The sequence below is a fragment of the Etheostoma cragini genome, chromosome 15, assembly GCF_013103735.1.
Source record: "Etheostoma cragini isolate CJK2018 chromosome 15, CSU_Ecrag_1.0, whole genome shotgun sequence".
In the NCBI taxonomy this organism is placed as follows: domain Eukaryota; kingdom Metazoa; phylum Chordata; class Actinopteri; order Perciformes; family Percidae; genus Etheostoma; species Etheostoma cragini.
In genome coordinates this window covers 21,445,108-21,464,556 of record NC_048421.1, presented here as the reverse complement: position 1 = coordinate 21,464,556, position 19,449 = coordinate 21,445,108, and the positions used below count along the sequence as shown (strand labels likewise).

At 39.3% G+C, this 19,449-nt stretch overlaps 1 protein-coding gene across 4 annotated transcripts in view; it reads right to left on the bottom strand.

Moving 5' to 3' along the window:
- The window catches only part of LOC117958726 (potassium voltage-gated channel subfamily C member 1-like), a 94,902-nt gene that overhangs the window by 3,551 nt on the left and 71,902 nt on the right, over positions 1 to 19,449 (bottom strand). The window contains exon 5 of one of the 4 annotated variants that reach the window (XR_004659774.1): positions 2,253 to 4,203. The exons of 1 other annotated variant lie outside the window; for it this stretch is intronic. Coding sequence is in view for 2 of the 3 variants with exons in the window: in XM_034895309.1 (XP_034751200.1) it covers positions 11,420 to 11,571 (152 nt within the window). In the remaining variant the exon portion in view is untranslated. Of the gene's footprint in view, positions 1 to 2,252; positions 4,204 to 5,526; positions 6,452 to 10,680; positions 11,572 to 19,449 lie in introns of those variants that run through there. 2 more of the 4 variants (XM_034895310.1, XM_034895309.1) reach the window with 2 other exon arrangements.

Sequence of the window (19,449 nt, the reverse complement as noted above, 5' to 3'; positions counted from 1 at the left end):
TGCAAAGCTCCTGCAGTTCCTCCTACATATATTACCTTATTATTATCATGTTATTGCTAAATCAATATAACTATTTTACCATTACCCAGATATCGTATATAGTTAGTTCCACATGTGTGTTTGTGTTCCTTTAAGAACTGCAGGAGCTTTGCACCTGGGGATTTAGTCAGGAAGTTGAATGTGAGCCGGAAGACTCATGGTTTGTGTCAGTTTGTGTTGTCATCCTTCCATACTATCAATCTTCCACATTACTTACCATTGTTTTCATCAACCTTTGTTAGAAAGCTTGATGTGCAATACGTATATTTTTGATGATGATTGATAGCTCATATTAGACTGACGGTATGCATCAGTAAGTTGGTTTGCCACTTTTATCTTGGGTTGGGCCCCATGTAAGTACTTATTTATTGTATACACTAGATTATACTGTATAGACTACGACATTACAGTGTTGTGTAGCTATGTTGTTTTAACATTTTCATTAAATAAACTGAGTTAGGATGATCCTAGTCTCCAGTGCTTGATGGTGTAAGGTGTTCAGCTGCTGGTCAGATTGCACAGGGTTACGGGCGTGCATGACAAGACACATTTCATGGCAATTTCAGAGTAACAGAGGTGAAGAGATTACCTTGACGCTACCAGCAACATTTCCAGGTAATCTCTACACCTCTGACATTGTAATATTACCATGTTATAAAATAGCAACAGGAAGTTTTGCATTTTGCACCACTGATTAATGGTTCTTACACAGAAACTACCGGACGTGTTACCAGCTAAGAAGTCACAAGATTAAACAAATCATTTGTAAAGTATTACCTTGAAACAAAACGGAAATATTTCGAAAATAAAGAGTGGAGGAATCTCAGCATTGTAATATGGTAATTACCAATTTTAAATTCCAAGAAGTTTTATCTAATTTGGAAGGTCTTCTGCTGATAGTAGCCTATAATACTGTGAAAACATCAACACATAATATCCCATTATTTGCATGTTATTACAATATTAATATAACTATATTACTACTACCCAGATACATATGGTTGTCGTCAAACCCATTCTTAGTTATTGCCTTGGTAATTGCATGTTATTACATCTGTATCACCTTATTACCCCAGTATTACTTATTACTGGGATGGATTACCCGTTTATTACTTTGGTAATTACAAGTTATTACCTATATATCACCTCTTTATTATAACACTGTTACCCCACTATCACCATGTTGTTACCATGGCGGAATGTAAAGTGCTTCCACAGAGGGCAATCCCAAAGATGCTATTGGGAAAGAGGCCGTTTATATTGTCAGCCATTGCAGAAACCCTTCTTTCTTTATTACTGCACCACAGCTTTACATATAAATCATCCTAGGTTTAAGCAAGAATACATAAATTGAAAGACTTCTACAATGGCAGACTAAGTGTTCCTCACCTAAACGTTAGTTTCCAGTGGTTCTCAGTGTAAAATAGTTGTTTTTACTAATGGAAACTACAGGAATAAAACACCAAGGCAACAAATTATAGGCCAAACACACCACTGAAGCAACGAAAAGACACCACTACAAAGCTTACCCAGCCCAGCCAACATGCAAAGTACACCAAGAACACAGAGCTTGAACGTGACACACGCTAACGTTTCTCTGCGTCTCTGTAACTCATACACACAGATACAATCTGCAGAAGTCCTTGGGGGGCTGCTCTGTCCTCTGATATAACAAATCTTTGGGAGCTAATTGCTGATGAGACCAAGAGACATCAAGGTCACTAACATAGTGATGTCAAAATTCAAACCAGAGGACTGCAGCCAACCAGGACTGGGCTGGAATCCAGACCTAGAGCTGTGAGTGGAACATCTCAGTTGGTGTGTCCTGCACATGTTCAGACCAGACCTTGGCCAAATACTGTTTTTTAGCTTTTTGTTTCAACCCATTTTAAACATCAGACCGTAAGAGTTTGCTGCATCCGGCCTGCTAATTTCTAATTTGTTTTACTTTGGTGCAGTTTGTGTTTGCCCAAATGACAAACTACAATGATTCTGCACCTGTGGGATCAAATAAGCCAAAGCTGGTGTTTCTGAAGGCTGTTTGACCCAGGTGTGGTACACGCAAAGGCTACATAAAAGGAAAAAGAGTGCGGCACACAAAAAGATAACACAGAACATAAAACAAAATGTCACACCAACACAGAACCACAAACAGGTGAAGACACAAGGAGCAAATCTGTGCACAGGAACAACAGTGAGGTACACATTCTTACATGGAGAAGCGATTTTGCTTCTTTCATCCTCCTCATCACCACACTTTTGTCTTCCCCAAACTTTTCCTCCTCCATCTCCTCCCTCTGATGCTGCTCGGCTGACAATCCACTCACAACAAATCATTTCATAGCACATTTCCCCTCCTCCCCATATACAATTTATCACTGCAGCCTTTTTCATTCATTTAAATGTCCGTTCCTGTCTTCCTCCTTGGTGAAATCCAGTGTTTGGCCTTTTTTTGTAGGTGCAAATGTGCTCCAATTTTACTTATTTCCTTTTTGGTTTTTGCTGTGAGAGACTTCAGGGTGGGGGGATGGATGGTGCATTGGGGGGGATAAAGTCTCACAGAAAGAGGGACACAGTTATTGAGAGAGGGTGGAAAGACAAGGAAACAACAGAAGGAGAAGACAGGAAGCACAGTTGGACAAGGAAAGCAACAAAAAATATAGCATTTTGAAGGAGTGGGGCAAGAGCCACAAAACCAAGCACATGGCATTCACAGGGACAGAAATGATAGGAGCACTCTACTTTTTTCGTATATCTCCGTTTTTCATACATACAGTACATCTTTGAGGAAACATGGATAAACAGAAACACAGGGGGGCACAGATTGAGAAGAGATACCTGAGTTGTGAATGGATAGGAAAAAGAGAAACGTTGGCAACAAGGGGCAGAAGCTTGGGAAATAAAAAAGAAATACAAAAAGTTGTTTGAATTTTGAAGGGTGCCTCTGCAGTGTGGTTACCAACTGGGTTTTTAATGCAACTTCTTCAAAGATCTTTTGGGGTACAAAAAATAAAAGCATAAAATACCAATTTGTTTGGTCACATGCACCACTAAAGAGTAATATATCATTAGAAATAACATTAATCCCGCGAAACCCAATCTGTCTGCCATTTCTCTTGCAGGTGTGTTGCCAACAATGAAGTAATTAAAATCTTTTTAATAATCTCGCCTTTTTGACCATCCAGTCCAATCAATCTGCTTTCGATTGCATATCTAACTAACAATGGTTCACACTTACTGACTTGTTTCAACAGTATACATTATACAAATGAAGTAATGATACCAATCCCTGGGGCCTTTTTAGCTGATTTTTCAGCTGAAACTGGATTGGGCAAAATAAAACATAAGAAATTATGTTTGATAAAGTGGCGGTCACATTATATTTGAGGACTAGACATTCATACACGCATATTCATAAGATCAGATTTATTTTTTGAATTAAGAGAGTATTGTAGGTTCCTACAGAGAATGTTGCATAATGGGTTGTTTGTAGCATTAATGTTGCTAGGCTAGCAAGGTTTTTCAAGTCCATTTATAGTAAGGTTTTTAGAATTAGAGAAAACGGACTGATTATCTGTCAAGACTTTCCGCTGTCACTGGTTGTCATGATGATGCGACTGAAAGTAAAGCCACACAATTTTATATTCTGCTTTGATGGAAATATTTCAGGTTTTCAATGGAAAAGGATGAGGATTCTTGAATTTAATCAAGCTAACACAGAGAAACAGATTATGCTCAAAAGGGGCTTGCAGCTCAGTTTTACCCGAGGCCCCCCCTGGCTGGCTAATTTGACCCTGATCATCCTTTATGGGAGCTTGTATTGAATCATTGCATTCTCACATTGCAGAGGTATCCTTTTGAACTCACTGCAGTTTAAATGCAAGTGTAGAGAATAGAAGCGGAAAGAAGGAAATGAAACATGACATGGTCAGGATGAATCACGGACAGATAATGAAGAAGCAGATGAATGAGAAGATGGAAAGGGACATTTTGGTGAGGAGGTATCTTGAGAGGAGAATGGTCTCTCCTCTCTCTTGTAGAAGAGGAGTTGAGACAATGATGGAAGAAGCTGGATTTGTTTTTTTTTCATGTCTTAGCATTAGTTCACAGTTACTGCTTCTTTTTGCATATATCTGATAAGCGCAGGGCTTTCAGAACAGTTCTCTGTGAAAAGAGAAGCAAAAAAAGGAGAAAATCATAAGCTACGATTGTTAATAAGTTTCTCTTATCATAAGTCTTTCAAGTTCGATAAGAAAGCAGCTATACACCTACTAGAAATTTAACCCTTCCCTAACCTGCAAAAATAAACTTTCCCACACCCACATATCCCGATTACAGTACCTAACTTGGTCTCTTCTGACCAATAGCATCATAGCATTTTGGCATGCATAATGTCAGCCCATCCGACCTCTTTTGCATTCAAAGAGGTGACAATTTTTTGTCCAGCATGCTTTGTTAGTGCATATGTATGCATCTTAACACACACATCCGTACACACTCTTACATGTCTAAATAGTATATACACATTCATTAAGCTTGAGACTAAAATCTTATCAAACCTCCTCACATTATTAGTGATATCAGTATCCTTATTGCTTGCAATGGAAACCCATGCAGATTCAAATACAATGCAAACTTTACATATGTACATTATCATGACAAAAGCAACCAATCAGCAGTGGCCTTAGAAAAAGTGACAGAAGCACTCACAACAAGTGTACATTAGAAAGGGAGAGGAAGATGAGGAGAGGATGACATGTTGAGAACTATAGACAGGTTCAGTAGAGAAATTGGAGTGCGTGTGTGTGCGCGCTTCTGTGTGCATATGTGTGTGTGTGTGCCTGGTCTGCATGTTTAATAGGATTGGGGGTTAAAATAAATTGCCAACTGGGAATTGAATCCTGAACCTCCAGTGGATTCAAACTAGGCTAAACAGAAAACAAGAACCCTGCATGACCCAGAATCAAGTCATGTCAAGTCACGTAAGGTTAAAAAAGTAGCTTGACATTTCAGGGAAATTCTGTTCATTTTTTTATCAAAAGTACAATGAGGAATCAATATTAATCTCATGGCTGTGCAGTATAGAGCTAGAGCCAGAAGGCAATTATGTTAGCTTGGTGTAAAGACTGGAGGCAGAGAGAACAGCTAGCCTGGATCTAAAATGTCCAAAAAATTAAAAAATGAACACCTGAAATGTCTAATTAACACCATCTCTTGTTTAATTTGTACACAAAAAGCTATAAATTGTAATAATGTGGGTTTTCCAGGAATTGTGACACAATTGTTGTCACTGTGAGCTGGTTTATTTTCATTTTTGTTATGTCCATGTTTAACAAATGGGATATAGCGTGTATTTTCTTTGCAGTGGACATAGCTGTTTCCTTCGCACCCAGTCTTAAATCTAAGTTAGGTAAATGCTTTCATACTATAGCTTCAAATGTAGCTCAAAAAAGTATTTTTCCCCCAATGTCAAGCTCATTTTTAAAAAATAAACAATTATATGCTCCTTAGACAAAGTCTCCTCATTTGGTGCTCTCACCATATAAACACTCCTAGCTTGAATGTAAAACAGTAACACGAAGGAGATACCTCAGAGCACAGAAACATTTCTTAGGTAGAGACAAACAGTACTTTATGAACTTCCTCTGCACTTTTAAGTGGTTATTTTTTAGGTTAATCTTGCTTAAACAGTTGTTAAACTATGTTCATGTGTGTGGTAAGTGATCTTGGGAATCTAATGCAAATCAAAAGGAATGATTTCCTGTCGGCCGAAAGCACTCTGTTACTTTTAGGTGGGAGAGAAGGAAGGTGAAAGCGAAAGAGGAGGACTAGAGATACTGTACAGATACTGTATAAAACTTAGCCAACAGACACATAATTACTGTCTAAAACAATTAATAAGTCTGGCAATGTTGTCGTGAACTGTCCCCAACATCAGAAAATTCTAGTTGAAAAAAAAGGAAAACTTTTATATTTTGGAAGAAAAAAAACTTACATTAATAAAAAACTAAAGTCCACTCACTGATAGCAATCCCACAGAGATTGCTAATATTAAATAACAAAACTAAAGTAAAAGAGGGATGTCTTCCTTTCAATCTTGCAGAAGCAAAAAGCAAAAAAAAAGTATTTTTCAGGTTGACATTTGTGCATCTTAGTTCAGAGGTAGATGCAGAAACACACATGCACACACAAACAGCCACGTTCACACTCATGTGTGCCGCAGTTAAAACATAACTAAACCGAAACAAACGGATCCATCCACCGCTGTTTCATGTATCTACATTGCATATTTCTATGTTAGTATGCTGTCTCTGTTGTCATGTTCTCTCTCTCTTCTTCGCTTGTGGAGTTTGTCATCCGCTCTTCTTCTACCACGGGCTGTCGCTCCAGTAGCCGTTCACAGTACCACCTACTGAGCAGCCGCAGCCGAAACAAAGAGGAGGTGGACGGACAGAAGGGAAGGAGGGGATTGGTTGGGGTTGGGGAGTTCAGGAGGGGCAAAAACAGGGAAAGAAAGAGAAGCCAAAAACTAAAAATATTGCCATTGGCTGCTGAGTCACACTGGAGTCAGTGCAAGTAGTAACGCTGTTGGCGGTGGTGGCGGGATGAACTCACTTGGGAAAAACCACGCTTCTCACACTCAGGCTGAGCTGCAATCTTCTCCACATAAAGACAAAGCCAATTCCCCAGGCATCGTAAGGGAATAGTTAAATAATTATGTAACTATGCTAGTTTGCTTTCTTTGTAAGAATGTCATGAGAAGATGAAGGTAGATCTTCTGTCTGTGTTTTAAGAATGGAGCTGAAGTCAGGATGTGGTTAGCCTAGCTTAGCATAAAGACTGGAAGCAGGGGGACACAGCTAGCACTTTTGAAAAATACACCTACAAACTAGTTTTAAAATACTAGTTTTTACTTTATACACAAAAAGAAATGCAGGAATTGACTCTCTGTGGTTTTAAAGTGAGTTATGTGTCAGTCTTGATGAACAACTGTTTATACATCTAGGTTGCCAAATGATAAGGTTGGTGAGCCTGGTGAAGGTATGATGGAAGTAAACCTGGCAACCTCAATGTGACAAGACCATGGAAAGTGGAACGATCACTGTGCCAAGTTGTTCTTCAGAAGTTTCAGCATGTTAACACCATCTAAAACCACTAATTGTCCTTTGTCTTTACATTTCTGTTTGATGTCTTCATTAAAAAGACAAGTTAACCCGTGTTAATTATCAGCTTTACTTAGTGATTTTGGACAGAGCGGCTGGCTAAGTATTTTGCTCTGCTTCCAGTATTTATGCTAAGCTTTGCTAACCGCATACTGACTCCAGCTAAGTACTTAACCCACATTAGACATTAGAGTGAGATCAATCTTCTCATCTTACACTGGAAAAGAGAGCAAATGTGTTAAACTTGGTACAGTTCCTTCAAACAATAATGAATAAATAAAAGCACAACAAAGAAATGAGAAGTAATCATCCCTTTCTTCGGACTTTGCAGCTCAGCCTTTTGCTGAGAGCCCAGGTGAGAGCACATGGAGAGCAGGTGAGGAGTGATGATGTGGTGAAGATCAGACCCTACTGCTCCAGTCCCTGACATACACACTGGAGGTCTTTGTGAGGACAAAGCTCAAAGTTTCTCTATGTTCACCTACAGTTTTTTTTTATATAGCTGCGCCCCAACTCTGCAGAATCGACTGACGACTCAGCTAATACCAACGCTTCTCCCTTAGCATCCCATTTGACAGTGATTCCCAACCTTTTTTAGCTTTTGACCACATCTTTGTGAAACAAAGATACTAAATTCCAAAATCAGGTCCATAGTGTAGCTAAGATACAGGACTCTGAGGTTGTCTTCTATGTTTATTCTAGCAATTAGGATTCTTGGCAAAAGGGGTACATTTATTTTACGCAGATAAACACTTGATGGGTAAATATACTGATTATATAGGCTGATTCAATTTTTGTGGAATAAATATAGTGAATTCTTACTAGTTTTAGGCCAACAAGTTTACTAACCAAAGTATTTGGCATTTCCTGGTGTGGCCTGTGAAATGTTTTCATCCTAATGCTGGAAAACAACATTTACAGGCTTTACAATTAAATGAATAATTTAATAAAAAAAATAAAAACATTCAGTATTGTCAATTTTTGGCCAAAATTATTTGGTAGAAGTGGGAGTGTTCCACCAATACCTTCAATACATACCTCAAATTCCAGCCAAATAATTGCCAGGCATGTGTGGCACAACTAAATGAAGGCCTACCCCTAATTTGGGTAAAAGTCAATAAATCTGTGTTTCCATCCAACTGTTTATGAAAAAACCTGGTTGAAAATGCTAGCAATACGAAGGATTATCACAAAAAAAAGTGTTTATTCTTTGTTGAGGTGGAAAAGTCAGTGAATAGATGAAATTAAAATGTGGTGAAGTGCAATGGAAACAGACTTAGCGAATAACTCATGATGTCCATAAAGCATATGAGTTAAATGTCACTTAAGCTTCCACTGAAGAGACCAAAACATCAAATCTGTGTGGAATCATGAGGAGACTGTAACCTTCGAACATTAAAATAAACAACTGAAGAATCAGCATCACAAACTCTTATTTTGATGAACCAACTACGATCATTCGTATAACAGTAGTGGATGGAAACACACATTAATTCACATTTTCTTTTGCCATTTTTCAAGAAAAACTCATCTGAAATTTGGATGGAAACCTGAATTGAGTAGGGTAGTAATTTCATGTACACTGGTGGTTTGCATGGTTAATTCTGCATAACATATTTTCCAAAAAGGAAACATTAAATGTGCATTATCATATGGAGCTTCCTCCATGTAAACATGGACTTTGACTTAGACTGTGTATCAACAGCAGCTAATGAGGAACTGATCAAAAACCTCTAAAGCTTCTTACTAAAATATGATAACAATACTTAAAACATGGATAATAAAGGCATACCTTTAAAATGTGCCTTGTTCACATAGTAGTATATGTGTAAATAACATATACTATCAGAGAATTAACAGTATGTCCACTCTCTCCCAAAGAGGGATTGTTGGGGCCTGGATAGGAAAAGTTACCCAGTAATTCACAAGAAAACAAAATCCCAATTTTATGTTTCATAACAGCCTGGTAACACAGAACTCCGTGACAAACTGTTGACACCACATAACGTGGTGTTGGCACGGAATGTGTGAAAAGTCTGTGTGGCCACCACGGAAAACAATGCCAAAGTAAAGGCAATGAGAAGATGATGTAGCATTAGGACGGACTATGAAAGACAGATAATCTGCATTAGGAGGTCGGTTGGGGTGGTGGATGGGTCAAAACACAGGACTTTCACCTAGGAGACCAGGGATCGTGTGGTGTTTCCTACAGCCGTTTTCTTCTTTTCCTAAATCCAACCATCCTTCCTGCGTGTCACAAACCGTAAGCCCACCCACAACCTATCCCTTAACTCAAAGGGGACGTGATTATTTCACAGAATTCTTCCGAGTGTTTTGCGATTCCGTGCAAACTGACACAGAATTTGAAGTTTCTGTGAGATCAGGTTGTTCATAAATACTTAACTCGATTCTTTTAAACATATTTCAACTGCTGTTTGTTTTTTTTGCACCTCAGAAGTTCCAAGTTGGGAACCACTGTCCTATGACCTTCATCCCACCCTGACAGAGACAATTACCCCTGTTTCCCTTCTGTCCACAAAATGGTGGTCGTGATACAATCCTTTTTAAGTCCTGCAGGAAATCCTGTGTTGGTTGTTAGCAGAGTGTCTAGGGTCTGACAGAGTCTGAGGCCTGAGCAGAAAGCAGGGCTAAAAGGAGGAGGGGATGCAACTGCTTGCATAAGTTGTGCAGGTGATGTAGAATCTATTGTAAGTCATTCTTTTCTCTTCCTTTACTAAAGGGATACACCAAGGGCAAACTAATTGTGTAACAAAGGTTGTCTCAATGTAACAAGAATAACTGAATATCTACAGCCTAAATGTCATTTTTTTAAGGAGCATGCTGACTTACTGAGACTAGCTTATTTACCATATCCCCCAGAGTTAGATCAGTTCATACATACCCTTCTCCTCTCCATGCAGGTCATAACTCTATCTGATGTACCCACCGCTAGCCATCTTCTAACCATATACATACTGGGGACTATTCTCCACAGAAGTTGAAACGCTGCTACTTGGGGGGAGTGTTTAGCAAATGCAATATAAAAGCAGATGTTAGCAGATGGAAAAGCAATGTTGTTACTCTCTGCTCCTCACCGCATGGCTTCTCAGGTGCTTCAAGCACATAGCTAATTTGCTAGTAGCAGAATTTGCTAGTAGCAGAAATTACAGTGATTTGCTTTTTTTGGAGAAAAGTTCCCAGTATGTACACGGTTAGAAGATTGCTGTGTCTCATTGGACGTTGTTATTTGGACATGCTGTGACTATACAAATCACAACATGTAAATAGTAAAATTTTGGCATTATTTTGTCACTTGTGTTAAGAGAAGTAGGCTAGATGGTTACCTCCAGGATCTGTGGTAAGCTAGGCTAGTGGTGAGTTACAACACGCACGGAGATGAGAAGGGTATGTATGGATTTATATAACTCTGTGGGATACGGTGAAAAAACTTAAGTCTCAGTAAGGCGGCGCGTTCCTTTAAAGGTGTTGAGGTGCAACAGTTTGGGGTACTTACTTTTCAGTGATATGATTTTGACTTTAAGTATACGAAAAACTTTTTTTCAATCTACTCAAAGGTTGCCGTATGTTCTTATTCTGGAGATTCTTTTGGGTAAAAGATGTATGCTGCAGTAGTATGTTAATGTCTATGTGTGTGTATGTGTGCCTGGTTTGCATGTCTAATAGGAGTGTGAATGTGTGCATTCTGTGGATTAATATCAGAAAAGTCTCTTATTCATAGCTACTCTTAAGTCTTAAAGCATTGAAGTGCAAGTGCAGTGTCAAGATACAGGCAAGATGTAGCACAGGGAACGCTAGAGGTAAACTAACTAAACTATTGGACCAGTCTAAACTAACCTTGACTCTATCCCTGTTAGTAAGGCATGTGTGTTAGTGTGTTTGTGTATTTTAAAATACATTTGCTTAAGCGTCTATATCAGCTTGATTTAGCTATTTTTTGGGTTTAAAATAGGAACCTCTAGTGTCTAGAAGAGCTCTAATTCCTTCTTGCTTTTCCAGTCTAGAGGAAAACATGTGAGTGATGGTAATGAAAGAGCAGCTGGGATGAATCAAATGTCCACGAGACAGTCGTTCCATGTTGATGATTTTTGTTTCTTTGCATGTTCCCCAGAAGAAGAAATAAAACATTTTCTATTTTTTATTGTTGCTGTTGTTGTTGTTGTTGACATTTTGTTGTTTGTGTTTCCCTGTCAGCTACGCTACAAGATGGAGGGAATGGGGGAGTGGCATCGCCTGAGGCCAGGCGGCTCGAAGGGTTCAAAGGTGGAGTTGGCGATAGGGGTGAGGCGCAGCGGAGCGCCCGTCATCCCAGAGATATTATTGAGGCTGCGTGACTTCTCATAACCCGTGGCTACATGAAGATGACAAGCACAGATAAAGGGCAAAGGTTAGAGTGGAGTTATGAATGGTAATTTATATTAGCAAATGAAACAGTCAGCATGAATGTTTTCATGATGTGGTAAAAGGTTGCAATGTGAGGAATGTGGGGTATTGCATGGAAAGGCATTTTTATGACAGAAAGTAAAATAAAAACATGTTCATTTATGTTGTTATGACAGCATTGCACATCAGAATTGCAAATATAAACCATTTGTTACAATTACAAACATTTGTAAATGAAACAAAGTAAAAAAAGAGACAAAAACAAAGAGAAAACTCAAAACCAAACCAGCCCAAACCAAACCAAGTAAAATATTTTAGACCAAAGGAGGAAGTACGAAAAAGACAGACAGATGGACGGAGGGACAAACAGATGGACAGACAGACAGAGACAGGACAAAACAGGAATATTGGTTACGAAAATCAGCTATCAGTTGCCACAATATCCCCTACACACCTAGAGGTGGCGCTCTGTAGCACCGACAAGAACTGTGTAGGGGAGGGAGGATGCACTAGTCCAGTGGAAGTACACAAACCCCTTAGATCAGAATGCATCCCCTCAGATTTTTATACTTGTACATCCACTGGACTATCTGCTTTGGGATTCCCAAAAGCACTTCAGTGGTGGTACACTGTTCAGGAACGTGAAACACAACCAGACTTGGTGGTTTAATGATTTTTGGGAAACTCACTGCAACTCAAATGGGTAAATCTTCTGGAGCTGAGCACAGTTAGATATACACACAATCCTCCAAGTAAACTTTTCAATATGAACAAACTTCACTTTGTTGAAGACATTTTATTTTCAAATTCCAGGTGTTTTAGGCAGTCTACCAGTAAGAACAGCAGGCTGTTAGACAGAAAGACAGACAGACAGACTGAACAACCCTCTCCAGGGTCAGCATTGAGTATGTGTTTCTCTTCATTTAAGTGGTCAAATTGTTTAAAAGCTGACAGCCATGCTAGCTCTGAGAGGCTATATGTGGCCACAGCATGCTTTGAGTTAACATCACAAAGCTTAGCAGGTATAAGTCTTTAGTTAGCACTTAACACAAAGTATAGCTGAGGCTGTGGGAATTTTTTGGGCCAGTTGAAGCAGCAGGAAGTGGCGGAGTTCAGCGACATTTCAACATGTTGGGTGGATTTTAATCTTGAAGAATGTGGAGAAACTTTACTTCGATATATGACTCAATCTGCATGAATTTTTACTACAGTATGGACTTATGGGCTTGTGCTCAATAAGAGTCTGAACAAGAGTCTGGAGCAGCAGATCTCTAAAGTTAACCTGGCTCTGATGCATGCACCGTACTCCTTCAAGTTAACTTCTTCCTCTTTGAGAGTCTTAAAACGATTTATTGGTGAATCTAAAATCACTATTGAAAGATATTGGTCTGGATGATAAATTGGTGCAAAATTATTCATATTTAATTAAAATAGAGACATACACCTTTAAAACAGCATAAGAAATTCTTGAGAAAGATACTGCTCGCTTGTTCTGCTATCACGAAATTGTTTGCAATCGAAATTAAAATTACTTTAAAATTCCTAATCAACCAAAATAACAACGTTAATGTGATTTGCAAACGAATCAACAGATTAAATAACGTGACGATTTCACAAACTGCCATAAGACTGGGCTCTGATATAAGACTGGGATGCTCATTTAAGGAATAGCTCAGTGTTTAGCGTGTACATGAGAGAGTGTGACAGTGAATGTGCTCAGGGTAGACAGCTGTTGGCTATCAGAGCAGAGAAAAAAAATCTGTAATTGATTTGATAAGTGGTAGTAAATGGATAGAGGTTGCTCTAAATAAATGCTGCAGCTGGGAGACAAAAACTCTGACACAGAGAGAGGACACGAGAGGACGGGGAAGCCCATCTATACACAAATCCATTACAACTGTCGGGAGATGCAGCTCACGGATGTGATGAGGAAAGGACGTAGTTTAGTTTAGTTCTTTAGTGTGCATAACTGTAGTGTGAAACCCGAACTAACCCAGTAACCTGACACGGAAGATGGTTTGTTACGCAGAACCATCTGAGAAGCTGTCAGTGGAAACTATTTGGAAAAGGGCAGGCACTTTGAAAAAATACATCAAATACCTAGCAGGTGATTGGATGAATCTGTCTTGCACATCCTCAATTTGTTGTTTTAAACACACAGTCGCAGCCTCACAAACACCTAAACCCGCCTGTAGCTGCAAGTAGCTCCTCATTGGACTTCGATTGGTTCGGTAAGCTGGTAGTTCTGATACAAACGCATTACTTAGTGTAGCTTAGTCTGGATTAATTCATTAATTTTAAGGAAAATCTGGTGCAGCTTGATGTTCTGTTTTTGGAAACAACACCAAACTTCCAGCTAGCAAGTTGTACACTAAATATGGCGAGTTTTAAAGAATATTTGGATCATGCAACAAGCATGACAAGCTGCTTTGTTCTTTTGAGAAATTTTAAAGAGTGACAAACAATATGGCAGGCATTTGCTACAGACAAAATACACACAGAGCAAAGTCAAAGCAAATTAACCATTCATCTGATTTAAATGACTTCTGTTACTGTATTAAAGCCAACTTCAATACAATATTGAATGTGGAGTTTTCCAAGTTCCATCTCGAGAGAATTTTGAGGAGCCACTGTCTCTGTGACCAGAGCTTAGCGCATTTGTGATTGGTTTTAAGGAATGCAAAAAACCCCGTCGCTGATCTCCTTATATTGCGAGAATCCCGCTGCCATGCAAGGCAAGTGGGTAAAAAGTTGCAAACAAACTCCTGCAAACTGTCTTAACCAGCAAAGATTCATTAAGTTGTTATGTTTCAGCACTAGAACGTCATCCGGCCATTTGTCAGTTTGATTGCCACATGCATCAAACAATCATCGCCTTCATCACATAGGAGGTAAAGCTCTGTTCAGACAGACATTTGCATTCTTTCTTCCAAATTCTATTATCAAAGAGAATAATAATAATCCTCATTAACTGATTGTATGTTTGACTTAAAGGTGCTGATAAAGGCTGCTGATTAATCTTCAAACTCACAATCTGGTGCTCAAATCAGCCTCCCTGAGTCATATTCTCACCTGTACCATAGCATCCTGCCCCCACCATCATAGTCCCTTGCGTTTTATAACACAGGGCTGTTTTCTGTCTGAACGCTTTGTAAAACTGTCTTTAAAGGGTACTATCAGTATTTCCAGCCTGGACCCTGTTTCCAATGCATTGGTTAAGCGGCTAACAAAATTATTTTGAAATTGGTCCAGAATTGAGCGAGAACGCTCAGGCTCAGTGCAGTTAATTAGCTATTAACTATTAGAAGAAATACTTTAAAGTCATCCCCCGATATGAAGTACATGTAGGAACAACATTTTTTTAAGGTGTAGTGCAGTTTATTGTCCAGGGAGCGGACATTTGCTGTGAAAACCCTCAGGAGTACTGCAGTTAGCCTTAAACCTAGCACACATACGGGCCGTGTTTACATTACCTTTCACACCGCGTTCGGAAGGAGACTCTGGAAGCGGTGTGAAAGGTAATGTAAGGGTAAAACTTAAACGCACCTGACCAGCTGGAAGTTTAGCCTTCTGCTAACCGTGACTCACGGCAGCTAATTCAAGTTCATGATTATATAGCTAACTAGAGCCTCAAATCAGAATCTGCCATATTGAGGGACAAAAAAAAACAGGACATTCATTCCCATAGAATTGCAGGAACATAAGCAAGCATGCTATCTGTGTGAAATTAATGATTAGGACTTATACAGGTTTCTGTGTGAAGCAGGTGCATGCCTGTGATCGCCTGATGAGGGGCTGGACAAAGTGGGAAGAGAAGAGAGCTGCAGGAAGAGGTCCCAATCTACTTCCAATTCTTTCCTACAGCTTTAAGGGGAACTACTAATTTAACACATCAATGTGTTTCCAGGTTTTAGGCTGTATTACTGCATATTAAAAGAGTTATAGACAGAACTAGTATGGACAGGTAGTATAGACACTCGCCTGAAGGTACCTGTCCAGAGAGAGCATCATTTCCACGCTTCACATTAATTGTACACAGCTGGCAATGCATTTTGGTAGCATTGAATTGCCTGCTACTTATTCGTATTTGCCTCTATAGTTGAGGACCAGGCTACCGTAGCAAATCAAAAGGGCGACTCCCCACTTCTCAAAACTTTCCGCAAGCGAGCGTTACTAAACGAGCCACCATGTTGGTCTGTTTAGAAATTTTGGGAGCACACAGCCCATGAGTGAAAGCGTGAATCAGGTGCAGCCACCGTGGTTGTTAAAGGGTGAAGCCTGTGTGCATTTTTGTATGTCAGTGGTCATTGCAAAATGGCAGTATTGAAAATCCCCCTGAAAATGTTATTGATCATTTTTAAAATAGGTCCAGCCATGTTTTCATCATACACTTTAGTATGACTCTAGAAGATTATTCTGAAATGAATGGCCAATGCCTTTGTGTGCATTACAGCTTCACATACTGTATCCTTGTTTGTATGTTGTGTATTTGTGCATGTTTACTATGTAACAGCACACATTCTGCTCTGTTTAAATAGCTGTGTTTGCAACGTCAAGTCCTGTAACCACAGGAATAAATCAGCAGGACTGCGGCACTTAGCTGATTGACACACACACACACACACACACGCACAGCTGCAGCAGTGTTAGATTGAATGGGATCAATAACCTTCAGCTTCTAACATACAGCCGCAATGTAATCCCTGATCAGAACTGCTATCATCAGAAATCTTGTGAATGTAATTCTGTTTTATAATAATTTATTTAGAGTACAGATGTGCCTAACAATCATGTCCTATGAATAAATAAACAAAGGCAAAACACATTGTTGTTAAGCACTTACATGTCTCGGTGCTTAAATGCAGGGACTGTTTCTAGTGTGGTTCTCACTGTATGAGAAGTGGAGCTGAAAGGTGCTCAGCATCTGTAATGAGTGCCTCACTGCAGTTTGCTCTGCAGCAGATGCAGTATGAGGCAGCATCAGCTAGGATCTGCCACTTAATGTGCCTGGTGCCGTGCTCATGGCTTTTGAAGCTACTTCATCTTGTATTATCCTGCTGATTAAATTAATGAAATGTCTTCATTGACTGAATGGCTTTAATAATTTACTGCACTATAGCAACGCTGTGTTACAGTGATTAATTTTTCAGGAAAGAGTACATTACAATTTGTCCGTTGCAGTCGCTCTTGAAATTTGGCCTTTTTATACCATGAGTGTATGTGTGAGTATGGATGAGGACTATTGTCGACAAATCTAACATTTCGGTTTAATAATAAAGTAATCTGGGAACATTACACAATATAATTCACAAAAACAACCTACTATATCTTAGATTACAAAATGCAATACCTGCATTTACAAAGGATTGGTAGGTAAATTTACAGATTTTTTGGATTACTAAATGACACTAGGCATAATTGAAGCCACAAAACTCAAACTACAGTCTGGCCCACCAGCAGTCACCTGGGCTAAACAGTTCATGTCTCCTGCAAAACTCATTCACACCAACACAACTCTTAACACACGTCTCAAAACAGGCTCAGTACAGCCAAACACTATGAACAATTGGCCAAACATCAATACAGAAATAACAAACTTTTTGTCTCTCCAGTTTGAACAATTTGAGTAACTTCCCGTAGTAGTCTATTTAAAGAAAAGATATAGATTCATATTATACCGATTTTCATGTACGGTAAACAAGAAGGAATGAAAATCAGCGGTTTGCTTCCAAATACTATTTTGTCTGTTTTGAGTGTGTGGTTAAGTATTGTTAGCAGTGTGTTAGCATTTGAACAAAGCTGTACATTGTGCAGTGTTGTGCACGTTGTGGTTAAAGTCATGGGATGGGAAGTGTGTAGAATTTAGGAAAATGGGTTTTAAAGGTCCCATGGCATGGTAATTTCCCTTTGGGAGGTTTTTTAACATTAAAATGCATTCCCCCAGCCTGCCTATGGCCCCCCCAGTGGCTTGAAATGGTATCCGGCTCTGCCTTTGAGAAAATGAAAACTCAGATGAGCCGATTTGAAACCTTGGCCGTTACGAGGTCATAAGGGGCAGGGTTACCTCCCCTTTCTTCTTCTTCTTATCTTAGAATAATAAATTTAACAATCTACAGTGAGTAACTTTCTGTTTATGGACGGATTTCCCAGCAAAATTGTAAGATTTGCTTGCATGCGGGGTAGAGAACCAACCAGAATGACTGGAGGTTTATGAGGAAATCAACATGGGTAGTTGTTTTGGTTCTTTAAACCACATGAATTACAAAGTAATTGGTGGAAAATTATCCCAAGAAAGAAACCTCGCCGTAAGCTCCAAGTGCACGGTTAGCAAGCTGGTCAGAGCCTTGGGTTTTAATAGGGCAGAAGAGGTCTAGCACTGAAGAAATGGCTGTGGATTTAGCATTCCTGACAGTACATAGGCTGCTGTAGCCGACTGATATTTTAACTTTTCTCTGACTGGTAGTTCTTTGTTGCTGTCTCTTCATTCCACTCGGTTACAGATGCCTTTGCTCTGTTAGATTCTGTCTGCCTTTCACATCATCATGACTGAGCTTTGGTCTCAACTGTCTGGAGAAACCCAGGTCCCTAGTTGTATTCCATGAGCTGCTGCTTCACATTGACTCATATACCATGTAGCTGGTTTCATTTTCTCAAATAATGAGACCAGGTGCTTATTGTTGAACTTCAGGCTATCAAAAAAAAGATGACACACTGCTCTCATCTAGTGGTGGACGGATCTAAATAGATGATATTGATAACAATGTTGGGATTGATATTGATCAATACCAGTGGAATAAGACCAATACTTTAGTTTCAGTTCTGCTGCTGTGGTTTCATCAAAGAGGCGAACTAGCTGTCTGTGTAAGTCCTGTTGCTATCAAGTGAACACTTTGCTCCTCCTCCCCCTCCTGTGATTTGATGTTGTACCATCACGTGACTCAGTGGCGCCAGGCTAAAAAACAAGCAAGCAAGCAGCCAGACCCCAGAAGCGGCTAGTAGCAAACACACACAAGCAGGACAAAGACGCTGGCTATATTTTCAGGCCAAAAATGAAACTAAGGCAAGCTGTATAATTTGTAAAAAGGCACCAAGATTCTGTGGTAACACAACAAATTAATGCCAGCATATGAAAATTACGTCCTGGTTTTAACTTTTTAATAATTCCAATGGAAAAATCACAAAACCACTTAAAAAGGCCATGAAAATTCAATCAGATTTAGCAATTTGATGAGGTATCAACCAAATTATAGTTTGTACCCATTGGTTACACACTGAAATCTAAAGCATTCCACAATTATCAAAACCTTACACTCAAGGAGCAAAACATTGGCCCAGATGTGCACTGCTATTAGTACAATGTCAGCCTCACACTTGCAATTCCAAAGCAGTGTCAAATTACCACACCTATGAGCCAATCTGTGAAGCACAGCCATCAGGTGCGCAAACACATGAGTGCTTCATTGTGGACACACCAGCCAGGTTCAAACACTATAAAGATCTAGCAGGTAAGTCTAGTATTTTCTGTACTGTATTTTCAGTTTTTGTCGTTTGTTTATTGAGCTAACACTACTGTAGTAGCATGGGACATGTTTTGTTAAGATTCTCAATTAATTGGGTATTTGGAGAGAAATAAATTATATTTTCCTCAGTCTACAAGGTTTGCTCTTTTGTAGTCTTGTGTGTACTTATTGTACATTTGCACTTTCTCTGTTTACTTCATTTACAGTACTCTAATCCCTGAGAAGTAGAATTGCTCAAATGTGATTTAGGTCATCAATAGTAACAGGTTCAAACTGAATTAAGTTAAACAAAACGTGTGTGTTTCATGCGGTGACAAAATAGGATT